Source organism: Molothrus ater, chromosome 1 (genome assembly GCF_012460135.2).
Source record: "Molothrus ater isolate BHLD 08-10-18 breed brown headed cowbird chromosome 1, BPBGC_Mater_1.1, whole genome shotgun sequence".
Taxonomy (NCBI): Eukaryota; Metazoa; Chordata; class Aves; order Passeriformes; family Icteridae; genus Molothrus; species Molothrus ater.
Genome location: NC_050478.2, coordinates 23,821,913 through 23,842,794, shown reverse-complemented (window position 1 = coordinate 23,842,794; position 20,882 = coordinate 23,821,913). Strand labels below are relative to the sequence as shown.

The 20,882-nt window shown below is 35.8% G+C and overlaps 1 protein-coding gene across 2 annotated transcripts; it reads left to right on the top strand.

Annotated features, from left to right (window-relative positions):
* The first annotated feature begins 176 nt into the window (after window positions 1-176).
* Window positions 177-20,286, top strand: KRIT1 (KRIT1 ankyrin repeat containing). Of its 2 annotated transcripts, none has more exons than XM_036406972.2 (17): window positions 177-455; window positions 1,371-1,492; window positions 1,781-1,940; window positions 3,032-3,124; window positions 3,902-4,031; window positions 6,131-6,374; window positions 6,655-6,770; window positions 7,196-7,339; window positions 8,467-8,623; window positions 8,890-8,997; window positions 10,639-10,795; window positions 12,925-13,076; window positions 13,705-13,871; window positions 15,723-15,810; window positions 17,494-17,700; window positions 18,004-18,120; window positions 18,561-20,286. In XM_036406972.2, the coding sequence occupies exons 2-17, from the start codon at window positions 1,391-1,393 to the stop codon at window positions 18,627-18,629; spliced, it is 2,211 nt and encodes a 736-aa protein (XP_036262865.1). In that variant the 5' UTR covers window positions 177-455; window positions 1,371-1,390; the 3' UTR covers window positions 18,630-20,286. The 2 variants fall into 2 exon arrangements, with proteins under 2 accessions (XP_036262865.1, XP_036262864.1); XM_036406971.2 differs by having other exon boundaries at window positions 177-700.
* The last annotated feature ends 596 nt before the right edge of the window (window positions 20,287-20,882 follow it).

The window sequence follows — 20,882 nt, the reverse complement described above, 5'->3', positions numbered from 1 at the left end:
CCTTCCACACAAGCCTATAACCCAAACCCTGTGTATCCAAGCACGTGTAAGGAAACCCAAGGAGCAGACCATTCCCAGCTGTGCATAAGGGATGGTTGTTTCTTTTTCCGTTTAAAATTCTTAATATCCTAAAGTAGCAGTTCTTGTAAGTCAGCATGTTGCTTCTTTCATGTTTTTAGATGCTACTGTAAATGGCATTCTAAATACTAATGTAAATACTGTAAATTTGCTACTGCAAATCATTAGCTGTTTCTCTTCAGATATTATACTGTTCACATACCATCATTGAATCCTCTAACTAATGTATTTATCTTAACTGACAGTGAAAATATCCATGCTTATTATTGTTATTTATATTGAGGTTTTTTTGATATCTTTTCAGGTAGTCTTGATCCCAGGAAAAATACTGGACTAAGGGCATAGGAATCTGAAGACCTCTGTTTCTTCTAGAAGAGGTGGAGAAGCTAGAAACACTAAAATTTAAAATATGTGGAGGAATTAATCTGCAAAAAGCATGTGCTTACTGATGCTATGCAATGAAAGAGTGTTCATTTGCAGATGAAGAAAATGATCAGGTGGAAATGGTCAGACATAACCTTCTTTCTGGAAGTTGATATGTGATTTTGCTTTATGAGGTTTTCCATATAATTTCCATACAATTTTGTGATTTTAGGAATTGTCACCTTGGTTTAACAGAAGGGTAAGCAAAGCTTTTTCTTAAATCTAAATGCTTCTATTCACTTTTTTTAGAAACTAAAGATTTATTCCTTTCAGAAACTTGATTTGAATGAATTGTGCACCAGTTTGCAGCCTCACTGAAATAAAACTAAGCAAATGAATCCATATTATAGTTTATTTTTATCAGCTTGGTTAGTTGGCTGTAGGCAAGACTGTGTTCTACTTTGCATGGGGAGATGAAAAGCAGGTATTTTCTTGAAATCCACACAGAACTAATAGAAGTGCAATACTTGTTACAGCACAATTTATAAATCACAGTGCTTGTCACTTTGAAATGGCTTTCTTTTTCAATTTCACATCTTTTCCAGAGTTCAGAATTTCTTTGGCCTTTTGTCTGGTTTGCAAAATGGGGAAGATAGTTTCAAAGTAGAAAAAATAATACATTGCTTTTATTTTAAAGATCAGTTAGAGAACAAGCTTATTTGTATCAAAATGATGTCCTATTTTCCCCTTTCATGAAAAGGAAGCAGAATTATATCAGCCATTGGCATTTCTCCAGCTAAAAAACAATAAATGAATAATGCAAAGCATCAGTGGATATGAGCACTGCATCCTGAAGTTTAGTGTTGTGTTGGATTGTGTTGTGTTTTTTTCAGCTGAACCTTTTCTTCCTGTTTATTCATTATTTCCAGTGATAAAGTAAGAAGGAGAGATGGGAAACCCAGAAAACATTGGAGATGCATACGTTGCTGTGATTCGTCCAAAAAATACTGCTAGCCTCAATTCTCGGGAATATCGAGCTAAATCCTATGAAGTAAAACTATTTATTTTCTTTATGTATTAGTTATTTGGCTTTTTAAATAGTATAGTAAATAAGTAATAATAAACAGAAGAGAATGTAGCCTTGTCTTTTTATCTGCTGCAGAGGTCATTCTGACTTGACCATTCTGCTCCTCAACGTTTAGTACTTCTTGAATTTTGTTACTGCTTTTACAGTGTACATAATAAATAATAATATTACATAATAAATAATATTTTTTTTAAAGTTCTGTGCTTCTTTCAGCTGTGCTTAAACTTCTTTGGTTTCATTATTGTTTGAAAGATTTTGCTGCTTGAAGTTCCCATTGAAGGCCAAAAGAAAAAAAGAAAGAAAGTTTTGCTAGAAACTAAACTTCAAGGAGGCACTGAGATAACCCAGAGCATCTTGGATTATGTATTAGAAGCCACCAAACCAATTTCACCAGCCAATCAGGGTATTAAAGGTAAAACCATTTTAATCTAATATACTGTTGATAGCATTAACAAAATGTTTTTTAAATTGGCATGGCAAAGTTGTGCAAAAGCATGAAATTAGTATTAAGAAAGAAGATATATTTTGAGGTTAATCAAAAAAACCTAAGCCAACTATACAGCTAAAACCTTTCATGTACCTGTGTTTTTCTTTTCCTTCCAACTCTATAAAATGTTTACTAAGTGATTGTTAATAAATGAATCTTTGTGCTGCTTCTTCACCTCAAGTTTAGATTTATAGCTAAACTTCCAGTAAACCAGATCAAAGTGGCTTTTGTATCCATAACTTCAGCTAAAACTTGACTTGGACTAGAGAATTGATAGATTATAAAGTCAGTTGTTCAGGGGACAGTATCTATATGAAAATATTTCCAGCAAAACTGTGTCGCTAACAGATGGAATTTGATGAGTAAATTTTTTTCCCTTGTTGTTACATAGCCGATCTAGCAAAGAACATCACACTTGTGCTGACAAATTTGTTTTAGCCAGCCTATTACATTCCAGGTTGGTATAAAGTATAATGACTAAAGGACTTCTGGTCTTTGCTGTGGACTTCACTCTGTTGTTTACATGGTAAAATGTTGCAGGTGGCAATAACTGCAGCTGAGTGGATGTAACAGAGCTAATAATGCACCAAACACAGAATAAGAGAATTAATACACATAGAGGAATGCCTTCTAAAAGCAAATACTCTGTTCCTTACATAGTTTGGAGAGTTTTAATTTGACTCATTCAGATGGCCCAGGCATTAATTCCAAGCTTAGTTTGTATACTGCTAAAATATGCAGCTGAGGTTGGAAAAGTTAGAAAGGACTATAGTCATATAATTTTTTCATGTTAATAGGCATATACATGTTTATGTTCTTAATTTTTCATATGTATTTAAATTTTCTTCGCTTTCCTTAGATTATAGCTCATAGTCATATTTTTTTCTTCCTAGAAAGTAGGAAGATTGAGTCTGGTAAGCTTTCAGATAGCCAACTCTAGACTTTTTTCTTTGTTTTGATGATTAATTAATTGTTTTGTGGCTTTGTCTATTTTTTGTTTTTAAATAATGTGCTAGGAAAGCGTGTGGTGTTAATGAAGAAGTTTCCTCTAGATGGAGAGAAAGCAGGCCAGGAGGCATCTCTTTACATTGTTCCAACTGTTGTGAAAGGTAACACTGGGCTTGATTTGTGAAGCTGCACCCATTTTAGCAAAGTTCACTTGAGGGTTCATTTTTTTATATGACATATTTAAGTTGTATATATCTATCTCATGGCTATATGATTAAATTTATAATTATATATATAATATACGAGATATTGATATATTTTAATAAGATATATAGCTTTTTCTATATTTAAACATTAAAAGTTGCAGGTGCAGGCAGGTGCAAAACTCTGAATATTTTAAACTTTGAAGAAGTTACTTAAAATCAAGGAAGAAAACTTTGGTTTAATGTACTGCCTTTGTTTCTGTAAGAATAGCACACTTCTGGTTCAAGCAGTATTTGTACATTTGGTTATATTTCAAAACACAGGCCTTGTGTAGAATTTGCTGAATGCAACTCTAAGACATCCTACTCAGTTCAGTGTTCTGTACTCAGAGAAGAATAAATAAGTCTCTAAACAGTAAGCAGATTCTTTAGAAAGCCAAGTAAATTACTTGTCAAGAAAGCATTTCTAAAAAATACTGAAGTAAAATGTGTCCTTTTGGGGAAACTTCTTCATTTTTGCCTTACTTATAAGACTTGATAAAATCTATCAACTAGATACCATTGTGTATTGCTATGTAAGGATTGTATGTAATTGCTATCAATTATTATTTGAGAAAATTAGGTCACTCTAGTCTAAAGTTATAGTCTTAATTAAGGATTGTAACTACAAAAGATGCAGAAGGGAAAATAAGATTCTTCTCATGGATGTGTCTTCAGAGAATGTTTCTTTTTTAGATAATACGAAATATACATACAGTCCTGGATGCCCTGTGTTCTACTGTTTACAAGACATCATGAGAGTCTGCAGTGAATCCAGCACACACTTTGCTACACTTACTGCAAAAATGTTAATTGCCTTGGATAAGTAAGAGACACCATCAGTAAAAATACATTAAAATGAAAACTTTGATATTTTATATCAAAATATAAATATATATTGAAAAGATAATTTGTCAATGTAACACATAGTTTTTATAGCATTCTTGTGGTTAAGAAAGAAAACATCATGGTATTTTCTTCATGTTTATCAGAAATTGAAACCTTGACAACATATTTCTAAAATTCTTTTTGCAAACTCAATAATGTTGTGTGTATCTAAATCAAGTAGCTTTTTGGAAGTTCATGCTCACAGTGAATGTTTTGTAAAATCATAATGTTTAATCTTCTGTAAATAACATAATTGTCATTTGAGTAAGAACATTTGCCAGAGTGAAGTAAAAATATCCTGTAATTGTATACCATTAAGATTTGCATTTAAATTAAATCTCCCTGTAGAAAGGGAGTGCATCTTCCCCAGACACACAAATTTATTTGCAGTAGGGAATTAACTTTCAGAAAGGTGATTAGTTGTTTAGCCAGATTTATAGTAGTTGAATACATGAACAGGTTTTTTGTTGTTTTGGTGGGGTTTTTTTTTGTTGTGGTTTTGGGTTTTTTTGTTGGTTTTTTTTTTTAATGTACCCTTAACCAAGAATTACGAGACACACTTGTGTAGGAACTTATTTGCAGTAATAAAGTTAGCTGAAACCTCTGGCTAATGTAAAAAATCATGCTACAGGCTATTACCTAAAAGGTTCTGTGTTTAGGGTTTTTACAGTTTATTAGTAGAGTTGTAGTATTTCCGTATATACCATCATATCAGTTAAATTTATTTGCTGCTTGCTGAATGCCTTCAGGCTTTAAGTTCTGCTTAAAAGTGTTTCAAGCTTCACAAGAAGCCTTGGAGGTAGAATAGAAAATAGTTTATATTTTTTTATTCTCTATGTACATAATCTGAAACAATCCTTCTCAAAGATTCAAACTGCCATAACTAATTTATCTACCAAATATTTAGAAAAAATGCCTGAAAATACCTCAGAGGGTGTTTATAGCACAATTACTATGATTTTACTGTTCTTTCTGCCAGGACCATAAGTAAGTGAAGAGAATGCTGCTTTTGCAGGACATTATAGCTTGGATTTAGGACTTAAAAAGAGGTCTAAGCAAATGCACTGAACTGCAGATTATCTTCTGCCATCCTTGCATATGCTTCTGGGACAGACAAAATCCAAGTGGTCTGTCAGTGGATGTCCAAAGCATGTACTTACTTCTCTTTCTTCTATTTCCAGGCTCAATCACTAAACAGAATTTATTGTATTCCAGCAAAGCACATTTTTACCTCAAGCTTGTGAGAAAGCGTGTGCAGAAACCAAAATACAAACCTGCCTTTAGACCTTTAATGCACCACTTAATATAACACTAAAACAATTTAAAAATTTGGTAAAAATATATTTATCCAAAACTTGAGATTAATAACTTGTCCTGAGTCCTGTGTTATATTGCATATGTGGTGGGAAAAATGCAGCAGGTGTACAGTACTGACTTCCCCTGGTAGCACTGAATAAGAGCTCTAAAGCTCTTCAGTACTGTCAGTAGGAGTGCACTGAGAAGAGAATAAACTTCAGCAGAGCTTTATAAAAAGGCAGGTGGTAGCCTATGTGAAAGAGACTTGGCAGTTTAAAAACTGGACCTTCTATTTGCTGCCTTTTCCTGTCTCTCCCTAATGAAACACATGAGTTGAAAAGCTTAAGTCAGTACAGATATTGAAACTCACCCTTAAAAAAACTGCTTTAAGTTTCAGAATTTGTTCAGAATGGTACTGTTAATAAACTGAAAGTAAATGAAATGTTGGTGTGGTTTTGTGGTTATAACCCGTGTTACTGTTAGTGTATAATTTCCTTCTCTAAGGGTTTGCATGCACACAGAATTGAGCAAATACAACTGAAACTGAGTGTGGTTAACAAATTTCACATTCAGGAGTAATTTAGTCTTATAAAATTGGCTGTGAAAATTATAATAATTTTTTTATATTCAAATGTGTGATTATCATATATGCCATCCCTAATCAAAGAAAATAATGGACAGCATGACCAAAATGATCCTTTTCTACCTGAAAATTAATTACTTGCCCATTCTCTCCTGCAGGTGGTTGGATGAACGGCACACCCAGTCTCATTCCATCCCAGCTTTATTCAGACCATCTCCTCTTGAAAGAATTAAAACAAATGTAATAAACCCTGCGTATGCTATAGAACCTGGTCAAACAGAGAGCTCATTGCACATGGGTTATACTGCCCTGGAAATAAAGAGTAAAATGCTGGCACTGGAGAAAGCAGATATGTGTATCTATAATCCTTTGTTTGGATCTGACCTTCAGTATACCAATAGGGTAAGAACTATATTTTCATTTTGTATTTGTGAAACAGACATACATTTCCATTTTAGAGTTCATTCATTTATTTGAGTGTGTGCTCACATCAGAGTTGTTTATTTAGCCGTAAGTGTGCACTAGTTTTTCAAATCCTGATATTTGATCATAATTCTCTTCCATTATAAAATGTTACTATCATAACTTTGGTTTTAAGAGAACACCTGACTGGAATGGGGGATTGTGTAGCCAAATCTCAGTAAGATATTTTTTCAGTTGTGTTTAAATTATGTCTCCACAGGTTGACAAGGTGGTAATAAATCCATACTTTGGCCTTGGAGCCCCAGACTATTCAAAGATTCAGATTCCTAAAAGAGAAAAGTGGCAACGTAGCATGAGCAGTGTCACAGAGGACAAGTATTATGTTGCATTCTTTTTTCATTAATGGATAATTTTGTTCTGTTTTATTACTGTAGCACTTGGTAGACTTAAAAGGAGACTCCTATTACTTTATGCTTCACTGTAGAAGTACATATTTTAAATGAAATTCTATTTGAAATCTTAAAGTATTGAAACACAACAGTTAAAGGATGAATCAAGAAAGGAGTAAATTATAAACATTAGATAAACATTTCTTACTCTGATAAATAGAGCTGTGGCTTGATTTCTGCATGACAAAAAACCTATTTGTATGAATACTGGCACATTTTAGCTGCATTAACTTTTATTCTTCATGTAGATCTATGGTTAGTGCTATGTTAGTAACTTTTAATCAGTTGATGTTCTCAACAATTGTAATATATCTGAATGGTGTTTTTCCTGCTTCCCCTTTTAATTCCTAGGGAACACCAGTGGGTAGATGATTTCCCTCTTCACCGCAGTGCTTGTGAAGGAGACTCTGATTTACTAAGCCACCTTCTGGATAAAAAGTTTTCTGTTAATCAGTTGGATAGTGACCACTGGGCACCAATCCATTATGCATGCTGGTGAGTCAAGCATAGTTTTGCCAGTCAAGTGCATTCTAGCTGTCGTGATTCTTTAGCACTATCATTTATGTAATTTATCAGCCTCCAAAAGAAAAAAAAAAAAACAAAACAAAAACCTCTAGACTTTTTATGCTTTCATTTTAATATATGCTAATGTTAACCTTCTGAAGAGAAACATTGCTTCAGGTTTTGAGATTATTTTAATTTGAATGGTTTTTGGGGAGATCAGTTGTGGAGATCATGTCATCACTTACTTATTGCCTCTTGTATCTCTCCTGACTATTCTAATTCCTGCTGGAGGCACTGGGTCTACTTTAGCATGGTAACTTTCACAGTCTGTGTTGGTTTAAGCCTGGGAGCAGTTTTACAGCTCAGCAGTAGCTGAGCTGAGCATGTTTTGGTGCTGGACACACTTTAAGTGGGAAGCTGGATTAGGTGATTTACAGAGGTCAACATGTCTGACTATAACTCTGATTTAATCAGTAAGTCCTTGAAAGCTTTTCTCAGTCATAAAAATATTTTTGTTTTATCTTTATGGAAGTTAGTCTTTTGTACATATAGTGGTCAGTACGTCTGATGATAGGAATAACATGAAAATCAAACTTGATTACAAAAAGCCCACATTCTTACTTGCTTTTTAGTGTTTGTCAGAAAGTTTATAAATACTTTATACATTAAATATACACAAGAGTTACCAGTTATAAGCATGGGAGTTAAGAATCCTCAGGATCCATCTGTGTGACAAGCAGAAGCTGAACTCTGATTCTCACACTAATTATTTTTTTCCAGACAAAGCTGGACTCTGTTCTGCCATGACTGAATTGCTGCAACTACCCAAACTTAGCTAGCTTAAAGCAAGGTTCTGTTTGTCTATCATGAATCCAATAAATGGTAACTAGACCAGTAATTATCAAAGAAGTGTAGAACTGATATTAATTTCTACAAACTTAATTATGTTCCATTGTATCTGGTGTAATTTGAAAGCTAAAAAACTTTTCAGTGTGGAAAAAACCCACACTTTTTCATAAATAGGTCCATCTGAAAAAACTCTTTTTCATAATTAGGACCATCTGAAAAAAAATTATTATGTATTCGCTGTGTCTGTTCTGATTTACATATGTCTGTAGGTATGGAAAAGTTGAAGCCACTCGAATGCTATTGGAGAAAGGGAAATGCAATCCAAATCTTTTGAATGGTCAACTTAGCTCTCCTCTTCATTTTGCTGCTGGAGGTGGGCATGCTGAAATAGTGCAAATTCTACTCAATCATCCCGAAATTGACAGAGTAAGTCCTGTTTGTGTACAGAAATAGCAGATCTAGCAACAGTTTCTAGCTTGTGTATGAGAAATATTTTGGTGTCAGATCAATGATCTTGTTTAGCAATTACTGAAAAATGGTTAAATGTTTTTGATTACCTCTGCTTTTCCTATTGTGTATCAATTTAATGTTTGAACTCTGGTGTCAAGGATTTTAATTATCTCAAAAATGTGTAAATATTTACCTGTCTCCAGTGAAATCAATGTAGAATTGGTGTTTCTGTTTGTTTGTAGCACATCACTGATCAACAAGGAAGATCTCCACTGAATGTCTGTGAAGAGAACAAACAAAATGAATGGGAAGAAGCTGCAAAACTACTGAAGGAAGCCATAAATAAACCTGTATGAGTTAATTTTGTAAATATTTTAAAGTTTGTAGTTAATTTACTCTTAATCTTTTAGAAGAGCTAGAGTCACTTCTGGCTGTTACTGGAAATGTGCAGAACATTGAAATTGTTAGTGTAAATATTGGCAAACTGGCATTTTGTCTCTTTAAATATTTCTGCTCTGTTTCATGGCTCAAGAAATACATGAAAGACATGTAAACATGATGCTCCAATTTATTTGTAGGAGCATCACATCAGGTACTGATTTTATGTCCTTTTTTTGATCATGCAATCATCAGCTTTCTTTATGCATTCTTACCTTATATGTTGATAAGCAGGAGCATTCACCTGGCTAAATGTAGGCTTCTATGAAATAGGCTTTTCATCAGTTAAAGCCTCAGTGCAGGCTTCCTTGGCAGCCAGTGGGGATTTAGCCAGGATAGGGAACAAAATTTACAATGCAATTCCTCTTATCCTGAACTAGATTTAAAATTAGTCAAATGATATAAACCTACTTGTTTCTTTTCTTTGACTTCAGATGCAACCTATATCCCTGTAAGTAGGTGGTACTAAACCTGTCAGTTTTTCAAGATGTTTTAAATTATCTTCATTTCACTCTGCATGAATGATTTCCAAAATAATTAAGGAAGGAACTGACCTTCATTTTAAGGATCTTATTGTGCAGTAGATCATGTGATGGTGTGTCTAATGACTCTAAAGACTAATGGACATGTTTTAAGTAGATTTCAGAGCGTATTGCATGATGTTATGTTGTCACTTATTACTATTTAATTAATCCAATATATAAACTCCCCCTATAAACTACTGCAATAGGAATGACAGTGACTACTGCAGCAAAAATAGACTGATGTTTTCCATTCCGACCTCATTTTCAATCAGTTGTCATTTTCCAAGCCATCCATCTTTTTTTTTCCAGAAGTTTTTAGGAACTCAGTTCTTGATGACTTAGTAGATTTGAGGAAGAGAAATAACAAATTCCTGAAATATTTTTATTCAAGCAGCTGAAACATCTAATCTGTTACAGAAGTGAAAACAAGACAGTTCATTGATTTATGACTTGTGCATGTATGCTTTAAGCACCTGATTTATATATGTCTTTCAGGAGGCATGCTGTGGGCTCACATGCAATTCAGTGAAAGCTATGAGAGTTCTGAAGGGGAAAATGATTTATTATTTATAAGATTTATTTAGATTCTATTACAGGAGCACTATAAGATTTAGTGAGATTGTATTCTTGTAGTGAGTTCTGAGTAAAGGGTGGTGCTTCCCTCTAAAAATAAGTCTTTTTAGTAAAGGGTGGAAAAATTCATAACCTACCAGTAATAGCAAAGCGAACGTTTTGGGATATGCATAGGCAGCTGAGCCCAGATCCCTCAGGGAACTTTTAAATACCTACTTGCCTTTGAGTTCAACAGAAGTCCTCAGAATACCATCAAGATCTTTCTTGGAGTTACTGTTATAAAAAACACAGTATAAGAACTTGCACAGAACATGAAGCAAGCAATTTGGGTAAATAATAAATACATACGAATTGTGCAATGTTCTTTTTCCCAACATTACAGATGTTGCTGATAAAAACACAAACAGAAAGGATTTTAACAAATTGTTTGTGTAATATATTCCTGTTTTTATGTAGTATGAGAAGGCACGGATTTATCGTATGGATGGCTCATACCGCTCTGTGGAGCTGAAGCACGGAAACAACACAACTGTCCAGCAGATAATGGAGGGCATGCGCCTGTCTCAAGAAACTCAGCAGTATTTCACTATCTGGATCTGTTCTGAGAACCTCAGTAAGTAAAAGGGACAATGGTTATACCTGAGGCTTTATCATAGTTTATTTCTGTTTGCTTTTAGGAAAAAGTAATGCTGTCTTAGGAGGGTAGGAGACATGCTCTCTGACAGGCTTCACACCTTGATGTCTCCAAACTGCTTTCAGGGCTATGGAGAGATTCTCTGTTTTAGCTTTTACTTTGGGTACCCTCAGTAGGTCTGACTGTATCACTCTGGCACCTATCATTTATTTCATCCAGGAAGATGAGGCTGTTATAGGGCACCTTGTCTGTCATAGGCCTTACTAGTAGCTTATTCTGGATTTATCCATATTTTTCTTCCCAGACTATCTGAATTTGGATGCATGTAGTTGTTTTTACCAATGTCTAGTCTTTTTAAAACTACTAATTAAAGTAAGATGATTAATGTTTTTTTCATTAGGTCCTTTACTCATGAATTTTCCTGTGTTTTGCGCACCAAAATAATTTTGATAAACAAGTTTTCAAATATATTTGATGGGAGAGAATTCTGATGTAAAATGTCATGTTTATATTTATGGTATTTTTTGGTATTTTTGATCTAAATAGAAAAGATATTATAGTTTTAATTTGAGATATATACTAGAAGATAAGTAGAAGTCCAAGAGTCAACAAGTGTGGTTGGGTATTTTCAGCTAATGTGGTCAACAGTACTGCTGCAACAGGATAGCTATGGGACACCTTGTGGATTACAAAGCTCAGGTGTGGTCTGGTAGAATACTGTGTTGAGAGTGTCATTAACACAGAAGCCTTGCATTTAAAATTTTATTTACCCTTGCCAATGCTCCACTACAGTGGTATTTTTACTTTTTTTTTAAGTAGCTGTAGTTATTGCAGGAAATCTTTTCTTTATTTTTCTTTAGTCTTTTTCTTCCAGTGTCATACCAAGGCCTTTTTATTTTGCTGTATTGCCACATGACTACTGTAACCCCCAGCTAAGCATAGATGATAATGTGAAGAAAAGGAAGTGTTTGAGGGTTAAAGTCTTGCTGCTTTTGCCTTTTCTAAATATGTATGTCATGTTTTCCTAGAATCATTGAGGTATTACCCTTGCATTTGAGGGGAAGAGCTCACTGATAAATTGTTTGTGTAACAGCAAGTAATTCTCTAGATATTTAGCCTAGATTTGAAAATGAGCTCCTGGTTTATGGCTTCAAACTACTAATGGACAAGTTTCATTTTAAAGTATGTTGCAGTTTGTGTACAACTGTAAGGACAGTAGGTTTCTTGCTTGTGGAACAGATGATGCTTTTCTGTGTTTGAATGTAAGATGGATAAGTTAAATGAACAGATTGTTCCCAGTGAAAGATACCGTGCTATAATGTACCCATTTACACTTTTCCTATGGTGGGAAATGCCACAGTGTGAAAGGCAGAGCAGTGAGGGTGAGGCAGATAGAGCCTCCTAGAGCCTCACTTCTAGGAAAAGGCAAGTGATAACCCAAGGACAGGCAGGGTGAGTGACTAAGCCAAAGATACAGATTCTAGTAGATAATAGGACTGCAGCTGAAAGCTCTGTATCAATTTCTCAGCTCTCATATACACAAGAGAACGTGAAACATTGACTGACTTTAGCCTGTTAAGAATCAAGACATTTTACAGATTAAAAAGAAGAATGTCTTCTGAAAAGAGGAATGTCTGTTCTGAAAAGTTTATGGTTTTTATATATATACAAAAAGGGCAAATACATTTATAAGATGAATTATATCTGTATTTTTCTGTCAGAAATAAGATTATTGGATTTTATATTTTTCTGCATTTCTCTACAATAATTGAGACAAAAGTCTCTCATGTTTTATTGTTGTGCTTTTAAGGCCAGTCTTGGTACTCCATTAAATTTTTAAATAGCACTTCACTCCCGAGAAACTGAAAATATGAAAGTTTCAACACTATTGCATTTAGTGAATTGATGCTAAGAGTTTTGTCAATAAATCCGTATTTTCAAAACATTTTCTATATAGCAGTTTAGAAAACATAGGAAAATGCTTGTTAATGAGTCCTCAATTTCAGGTACTCTGAGTTTGGTGCAGCATTTAATTATTTATGTGTGTGTGTGTGTATGTGTTGGGTTATTCTGTTTGTTTATTTGGAAACAAACCTGTTATTTTTCAGGTCTCCAGCTGAAGCCATATCACAAACCTTTACAGCATATTCGAGACTGGCCTGAAATATTCACTGAACTGACAAACTTGGATCCTCAAAGGGAAACTTCACAGCTTTTCCTGAGAAGGGATGTGAGACTTCCACTGGAAATAGAAAAAAAGGTCAGGACTTGGAAGTGAATGAAATTATGGTCAGACTCAGAACACTTGAACCATCAACACTCAGTGTGTATAGTGACTGTAGTAATTTCCAAACTTATTTAAACCTGGCATCTCCTTTTCTGTAATGGTTTGAGTCTTCACATTCTTCCCTTCCTCTCTCTTGCCTTCCTGCCATCTCTTTGTTCTCTCTCTCACCCTCTCAGTTGGGTTTATCCAATGTCTCCATGTGTCAGTCTCTGTCTGTCATACAGCTAAAAACAACCTGCCTGATTTTATTCCTTCTGCTGTTGTTTTTCAGTTATTTATTGGTTGATTTCAATGGGATTATTCAAACATATTACCAGAAATGAATTTATGGCAGAAGAAATCCGCAGATACCAATATTTCTGTATTGAATTTTTGATTTGGCATGGTGTGCTAGTTGGCTTTCATTTGTGTGTTAGATTAGTGAAGTGTTGAAGTAAGTCAATGAAAAACAATGCTTCTATTACAAAGCACCACTAAAATGTACACTTCAGTCAGGATCACACCTTTGTCTTCTGTCTCTGAATCAGTGAGAAATGCTATTCATAGTTTCTAAGCTTACTTTTCTTTTTACAAAGAAATAATATTTAAATATTTTTAACAGATTGAGGACCCCTTGGCTATTCTTATACTTTTTGATGAGGCCAGATATAATTTACTGAAAGGTTTTTATACATCACCTGATGCAAAGCTGATTACACTGGCAAGTCTGCTTCTCCAAATAGTCTATGGAAATTATGAGAGCAAGAAACATAAACAGGGCTTTCTAAAGTAAGTATGTGTTTAAAATTTAAAATTATGGGTTAGATTAAGTATTTTTAGATAGCACTTCCTATGGAACCCTCAAACTTTAGGTCTGATATATTTGTTGGCTTTCTTCATCACTGAGCTATGGTGCAGAGTAATCATGTAACCCTTGTTACATTAATAGAAGTTGGGCATTGTGTGTGTGTGAAGATGTATTAATCTTAATTATTGCAGTCCTAGACAGAGGGGTGGATGTTCTGTAGCGTGTGAAATCTGTCCTGAGATACAGTAATACCAAATAAGCAACAGTATTTATTGAAGGGTTCTGACAGGAATGAGGCCTTGAGCAATGTTGAAGAAACATCTTCCTCTGGCATTGGACTAATGTCTGGGATTGATTTTCCCTCTTTGGACAGACCATGTAGTGATATTGTGTCTCTTCTGTCATCTGTAGGAGAAATGCTGGACTAAATTAGTCAAACCCATAGCACCAGTAGGGCTCAGCCAGATGGTATTTTTCTCTCCCCTTCTCCCTGCATGCCAGCAGAACAGTAGCTGAGCTATTTTGGGATGGCTTGTTCTTCCCACATACATTTCTGCAGCAGTATCTGAGCCATGAGGATCCCAGTTCTCTGCTGTGTGCACCTTCACCCCTGCTGTCTCCACCTCACTTCATTCATGGAACAGCAGCTGTGCTGTTCTGGAGTGCTGCTGTGCTTCTCATCTTCTCTTTTTTTCAGGATCAGCTGAGCTGCCTTGGCCTGATGGGTTTTTGCATGTATTTTCCTGCAGTTGCACAGCCAGTCAAGGGAGCATGAGGGGAACAGGATTTAAGTGGGACTGCCCTCCTATATGCCTATAGTATGGCTGAATTTTGTATAAACTACTCCCTGCTGGCTCCCAGCAGCTGCAGGGTGGTGTTCTTCTCCACACTGAGGCCTATCAGTCCTGTGGTTCCAAGTTCATTCTGCTCAGTGGAAGTGTTTGGCTCTACAGACAGGACTACCTGCAAAGATAGGTTGGGCTAGATAAAAAGCCATTTGGACATGCTTTCCATCCACATTTACATAGTTCTTCTTCATATAGACGAGGAGTTTCATAATCTGTTTTTCTTTTTGTAGTTGACATAAATGTTCATTAAAAGACTGGTAATTCCAGAAATATATCCCTATTTGTTGTTTGTATGAGAGTATCCTTGACTTAAAGATCTGATGCACTGTCCTGTGCAGGGTTTTTGCTTGGCAGAGCATATATACTGCCAAATACAGTTTAAATAGGTTACATCACTAGGTCTTGAGACTGTCTTAATTGTACATAAAAGCAAACTGGTAAAGGCTTGCATTCTTCCTTTTAGTTTTTCTTTTTTTCCCTGCACTTTGGGTTTTTAAAAAAGGCAGTTGATGTAAGTAGCTTCTCTTTCATGCCATGTAATATATAGCTTCAACGTGGAAATTAATTGGGCTGAGTCCTTGGTAGTGCTGACTGCAGGAGTGGAAGGAAGAGTATCTATAGTCTGTCATATTTTCTGAGTATGTGATATGCTGATGTAAATGGCATTTTGTATATAATTTTGGCTTCCAACCTGGAATTCACCAAACTGCTCTTTAGCCAAGTGTGTGTTGTGTGTTCTGCTGGCATTTCCTCTCCATGCCATGTCCATGATGCTTGACACAGAGTATATAATGTAAAACTGGATCTTCATTAACTGAGAGTTGCAGTGTATCTTAGGAAACCATCTCATTGAGAGGCAAGATGGAGTAGGGGCTGACTGTCTAGCTCAGTATGTGACTTGAAGGTACACTGTGGCAGACATTGTTCTTTTTTCTTACTTTGTTTAGTGAAGAAAAACTTTGTTCCTCTTTGTTTTTCTCTTAGCGAAGAAAATCTTAAATCTATTGTACCAATAACTAAACTGAAAAGCAAAGCTCCTCACTGGACAAACAGGATACTTCATGAATACAAGGTAAGATAAATAAGCAGGTAGTAGAAAATCCTGTTCTTTACCATTTTTGACTGTTTGGTTGTCAATTAATGAACAGAAATACTGGTAAAAAAAGCTAAAAATGTGTATGTTCTGAATTTTTGGGATGGGTTGTCAGAATCTATTTCCTGTACAGATACAGATCTCTTTGTTAGAAGTAAATGTGTTTGTTATCTGTTCACTTACCTTCAATGTTAGCCCTGTATTGGGCACAATTACAATTTGGTCATAGGTGTGAAAAAATCTACTCTGATTTAAATTCCATGTCTGCTCGTAGCAATAGATCCCCAAAGTTCTTTTTGTCAGTGTAACTTGTATCTTAGGGACCTGGTAGTGCTGCTGATGTGCATGTGCGCGCACACACACACACGCGCAAGCTCCTTTGTTTAGAGCAGTTAATTGAGCAAAAATTTAATTTTTTACTTGGGCTGCTTGTGTAAAAATGCATCTAACCGAGGGCTGTGGGTTCCAAATGAGGTCAGATTAAATTTGTGGTCTTCACAAGTAATTGTGGAGAAAGTGAGGTGTGTCAGAAGGGAACTGTACCAGCTGATGTGCATCACTAAACGTAGCTGCCAGGAAACATTGCAGAGGCACCTAGTGAATGTTTTCAAACCTTGCTCCTCTTTTTGAGATGAGATTACTCAGTCATACATCTTCTTTTGGTGCTCACACCTTTTTTGTCACAAATTAGCAGATCATTCCTATTCTTTCTAATAGAGATGAAGGAGGGGGTGATGGTGCTCTAAGACTATGCTGTAGCAAAGTCATCTACTCTGTCATCAAATCATATGTAAGGATGAGCATAGCTTTCTTGCCTTCTGCTTTTGAGATATTTTGGGGTGTGGGGCATGGGGGGAAGGGGAAAGAAGTTGCAGTCTTCTGTTCTGAAGATTTTACATGTTAGAAATGGCTGTGTAGAATTCAAACAAGCTGTAAGGCAGGGTATGGATCCAGAGAGGCTGATCCTGTCTACCACACCCACAGTCATGGCCCCCTAACTGTTGAAGGTTTGTGTTCTCCCTCGTGTCCATGCCTTCTGATCTTGTCCATGGCCCAACCAATTTTTTATTTGTTAGAGCGGTTGTTATCATTCTGGTTTGAGGAGCACTCCAGCAATAGTTTGTTCTGACTGCTGCACTCTACTGAAGAGGAAGGAACAGAAGCCTGTCTCGTTCTGAATGAAGGCTCCACTAATGAAAAGAGATCTGCACCTCTCTTTTGCTTAGAAAAGAAAAAACAATCCATGTTTTTGGAAGGACGTATTTGCTCATCTTACCATGTCTCACTGGACTGGACTCCTTAAAAGAAGGAAGAATACTTACTTTTAAGGATTGTGATGCATTTGGTGTCAGATGGGTGCATAGCTGCTGATCCCAAGTCCCAGTTGCTTCTGGGAGAGGCAAAGCTGTGGGGCCCTTCAGAGGTTGTGTCTGTGCTCAGATTTCCAAGGCTCTTATAGGTATCTGGGTTTTGCCTCAGTCTCTTCTAGCACTAGAGCCTTTCCATGGCTCTAAGATTTAATTTAGCTGTAGGAAGATAGTTGATGGGAAGGCACTTTGGAAATAAGCATTTAGTAAGGATTGCACTGAACAGTGGATTTTCTTCAATCAATCACAACTGTTTGGAAGGACTTGTTGATTGCCATTGTTTCTTTATTTTTAGAATCTCAGCACCAGTGAAGGTGTCAGTAAGGAGATGCATCACCTTCAGCGCATGTTCTTGCAGAATTGCTGGGAAATTCCTACTTATGGAGCAGCTTTTTTCACAGGACAGATATTCACCAAAGCAAGTTCAAGTAGCCATAAAGTCATCAAAGTGTACGTAGGAGTAAACGTAAAAGGGCTGCACCTCCTCAACATGGAAACAAAGGTTAGCTTAAGTGAACTGCCAGTGATAACTATAAAACTTCGCTCTCTTCTCTTAAATCTTTGTACTAGAAGCGATTTCCCATACAACTGTTTAATTAAACTTGACTGAAAATTTCCAAGATTTTAAGGTCTTTATAAGTCACCAACAAAGTCTTGTATTTTTTCATTTTATTACTTTGAGCTACAACTGTGTTGTGGAACATAGTGGTTTAAGTCTGAATTCTGTCTTTGTGAATGAAGGGAAGTTCAGTGTGCAAGTATGGAGGATATTTTCTGAGTGACAGTTTCCTACATTTGGTCATAGGCTTTACTCCTCAGCCTAAAGTACGGTTGCTTTATGTGGCAGTTGGGAGATGGAGATACGTGTTTTCAAATCCACAGTCTGGAAAACAAAATGAGCTTTATTGTACATACCAAACAGGTAAGCACTATCACTTTACATCCTTTATGTTCAATTCTTTTTTTCCTAAATTAGATACACAAGCCTCTTTTCTCTTGAGATTAACCACCCTTGCACAGTATAAAAGAACTCTAAGCCCAGCCCCCACAAAAATGATTTTAAAAAATGTTTGCTTGTTTTCTTAGCATGTGACACCTTCAGAATTCAAAATACATAAAATGCATCTATAATCATTAGGGTAAACCTTTTGTTTAATTGAAACTGTTTCTTGCATATGCCCAATCCCTCATTGTCTTAGATTGATTCCAAATACAATGAGATTCAGAGAGCTGGAGCCACTAACTTTGTGATCAGAAGTAATGGAGTTTGAGATTGGACAAAGCTGAGAATTGCTTTTGTCATGTGCTTGATTGTCATAGTTCTGAAATATTGATAGAATTGAATTGCATCCCTTTACATAGGCAGGACTCGTTGTAAAACTCCTGATGAAATTAAATGGCCAGCTAATGCCAACTGAAAGAAATGAGTGATGGAAGTGAACAAGAGTTACGAGATGGCATCCAATGGCTGAGCAAAAAACAACTTGTTCCTCCTCGTAACAGGACTTCCATGTATATGAATTTTACACAATAGAAAAGTCAATTTGTACAGTTTTTTAACTTTGTACAGAAGCTGCATGGTTTATTTTTTTAAAAAAACTATACAACATATCTATTATTTTTATAAGTATTTTTGTGTTTCATATATTAACTATTGTAGGGCTTGAGCTTAACCAATAAAGCTGATGAAATCTAAATGGTTTACCAAGTTTGACAAGCATGAATCCAGTAAAGCTGTTGTTCCCAGAGAAATATGGGACTACCAGTGCCATTAAGCAAGTCTCAGTTAACCTATTTACCTTTCGTGTCATTGCGTGGAACGTCAAGGAGGTGGTATATGTTGCAGTATTTTGTAGACACCCTCTATTTTTAAGATACTATTGATAAATATGCTTAAAAGACCAGTTAGACCTTTGAGCAACTACTTTTGATAAACTCTTGTTTTTATTTGGTTTCTGACAAACATTTTAGCTCACGTTATTTTTACTCTTAACTTTCTCATACTTTGTATTCATATTTATTCTAAAATACTGCATGAGGATGCCAAAAGGGAAATACTTTAAATCATTCAGAAGCCATATTGAATGTTTAGCATGCATGTTTTGTAAAATGGATTTTTACTTTTGCTGTGCAATATAAAATGTATGTATGGAGGAGAGGGAGACAGGGATTTACAGATGAACCTTACTCAGAGGACTTCAGAAAGTTTTATAAATCGTACCCTGGATTGCAACACATATGCAGTAACAAAAGCTCATACAGGAGGTACTAAGTTATTTCTCTTAAATTAATTTTCTCACTAATTAATTCAGTTTCTTCAGGCTAAAAGCAGTGCAGGATGCAGGAATGAAGATGACAAGGAAGAAACTGTTTGTAAGCATTCTGCCTGCTCTTTGTAGAGTCAGGGTTGGGCCCCCACAAGTTGGGTCCCAAGTGTAAGGTGGGATTCTATGCAGTCTGAAACATATCCTTGTACATTAAAATAGAATCTGTAACACAAATCTTTGAAGTTTCTGGTTGTATTTCAGGGTTATAAGTGCACTTGACTATTTCTTCCGTGTAAACTGCATGCTAAAAACAGTGTGCAATATTTTGTAAAGAAAAGCTTTTATAAAAAATAAAAATTAGCACTTGCCTCTAAGTTTTCAAATAAAAGCTAAAATGAATGTGAAGAACTGTGCTGTTGTATAGAAACTTTACTCATACCTTACTAGTAACTGCGGTTTAAGAAATTAAAGTAGTAAGCTGTTAAAAACATGAACAGGAGACTTGTATTTTGTATTCTTCTTAGCAAGCTGTACTTTTCTACTTAAACTTCACAGGCCTAAATTTTCATGGATTGTTATGCTGTATTTAAGGTAAATAATGCAACAGTCAGGTCCTTCATCGTGCATCCCTGCTATCACTTGGCACTGGTATCAGAAATACATTTCTCTACATAGCACTTTTCTAAGAAAACTAGAGGAAGATGTTAGGAAGGTGTGTCAGTTGCCTATATAACTATATTGTCAATATGCCTTACTGCTGTATAGTCCTTTCTGCTAAATTCTTATTTATTACTACCTAATAAATTGTTTGCAACAAGTCATACTTGGTGTTTCTATTTTTATAGCCAGCATGAAGGTGCCATCAAATGTTACACCAAGCAGGTGTTATTACCAAAGGGCAGTAGTTTGTAACAGGCTCATCTTTGTAAGGTATGTAAGAGCATCAGAGAGGACCAGAGAAGAGTCCCATGACTCTAAATTAAGGTAGAACACTTTGGAAACTGCTCAGGAATTTACCAGGTAAACTGGAAACTCTTCATTTTGGCAGGACAGAGGTTTGCAGATGTTGCACATCAGTGGAGCCACTGAGCAGCAAGAGCCCAACTCTGCAGTCCAGAGGCTTCTGGCACCTGGTTACACAGGAGCGTGCACTGCCCTGCTGGGGCAAGGCAGGTGTGTGCTCTCCTTTCATCTGGAAGCAGGGAAACAAAAAATGGGAACAGAGAGAAATTCAACACCACTGAGACAGACCATTAGTAAGAGCCCTCATATCACTACCAAAAAAAAACCAATGAAAATGAGCTGCAAGATGGGCAAAGCTGACACTTGTGCCTCTTCTAAACATGAGATGCCCAGCTCACCACCTACAGTCCATCTAACAAGCACATTCTTAAAAAGCAAGAACCTGTACAGCTTT

Coding starts and splice junctions, on each gene's coding strand:
- KRIT1 (XM_036406972.2), top strand. CDS start 1,391: ATGGGAAACCCAGAAAACATTGGAGATGCATACGTTGCTGTGATTCGT. Junction 4,032..6,130: donor ATGTTAATTGCCTTGGATAA/GTAAGAGACACC, acceptor TCTCTCCTGCAG/GTGGTTGGATGAACGGCACA. Junction 13,077..13,704: donor CACTGGAAATAGAAAAAAAG/GTCAGGACTTGG, acceptor TATTTTTAACAG/ATTGAGGACCCCTTGGCTAT.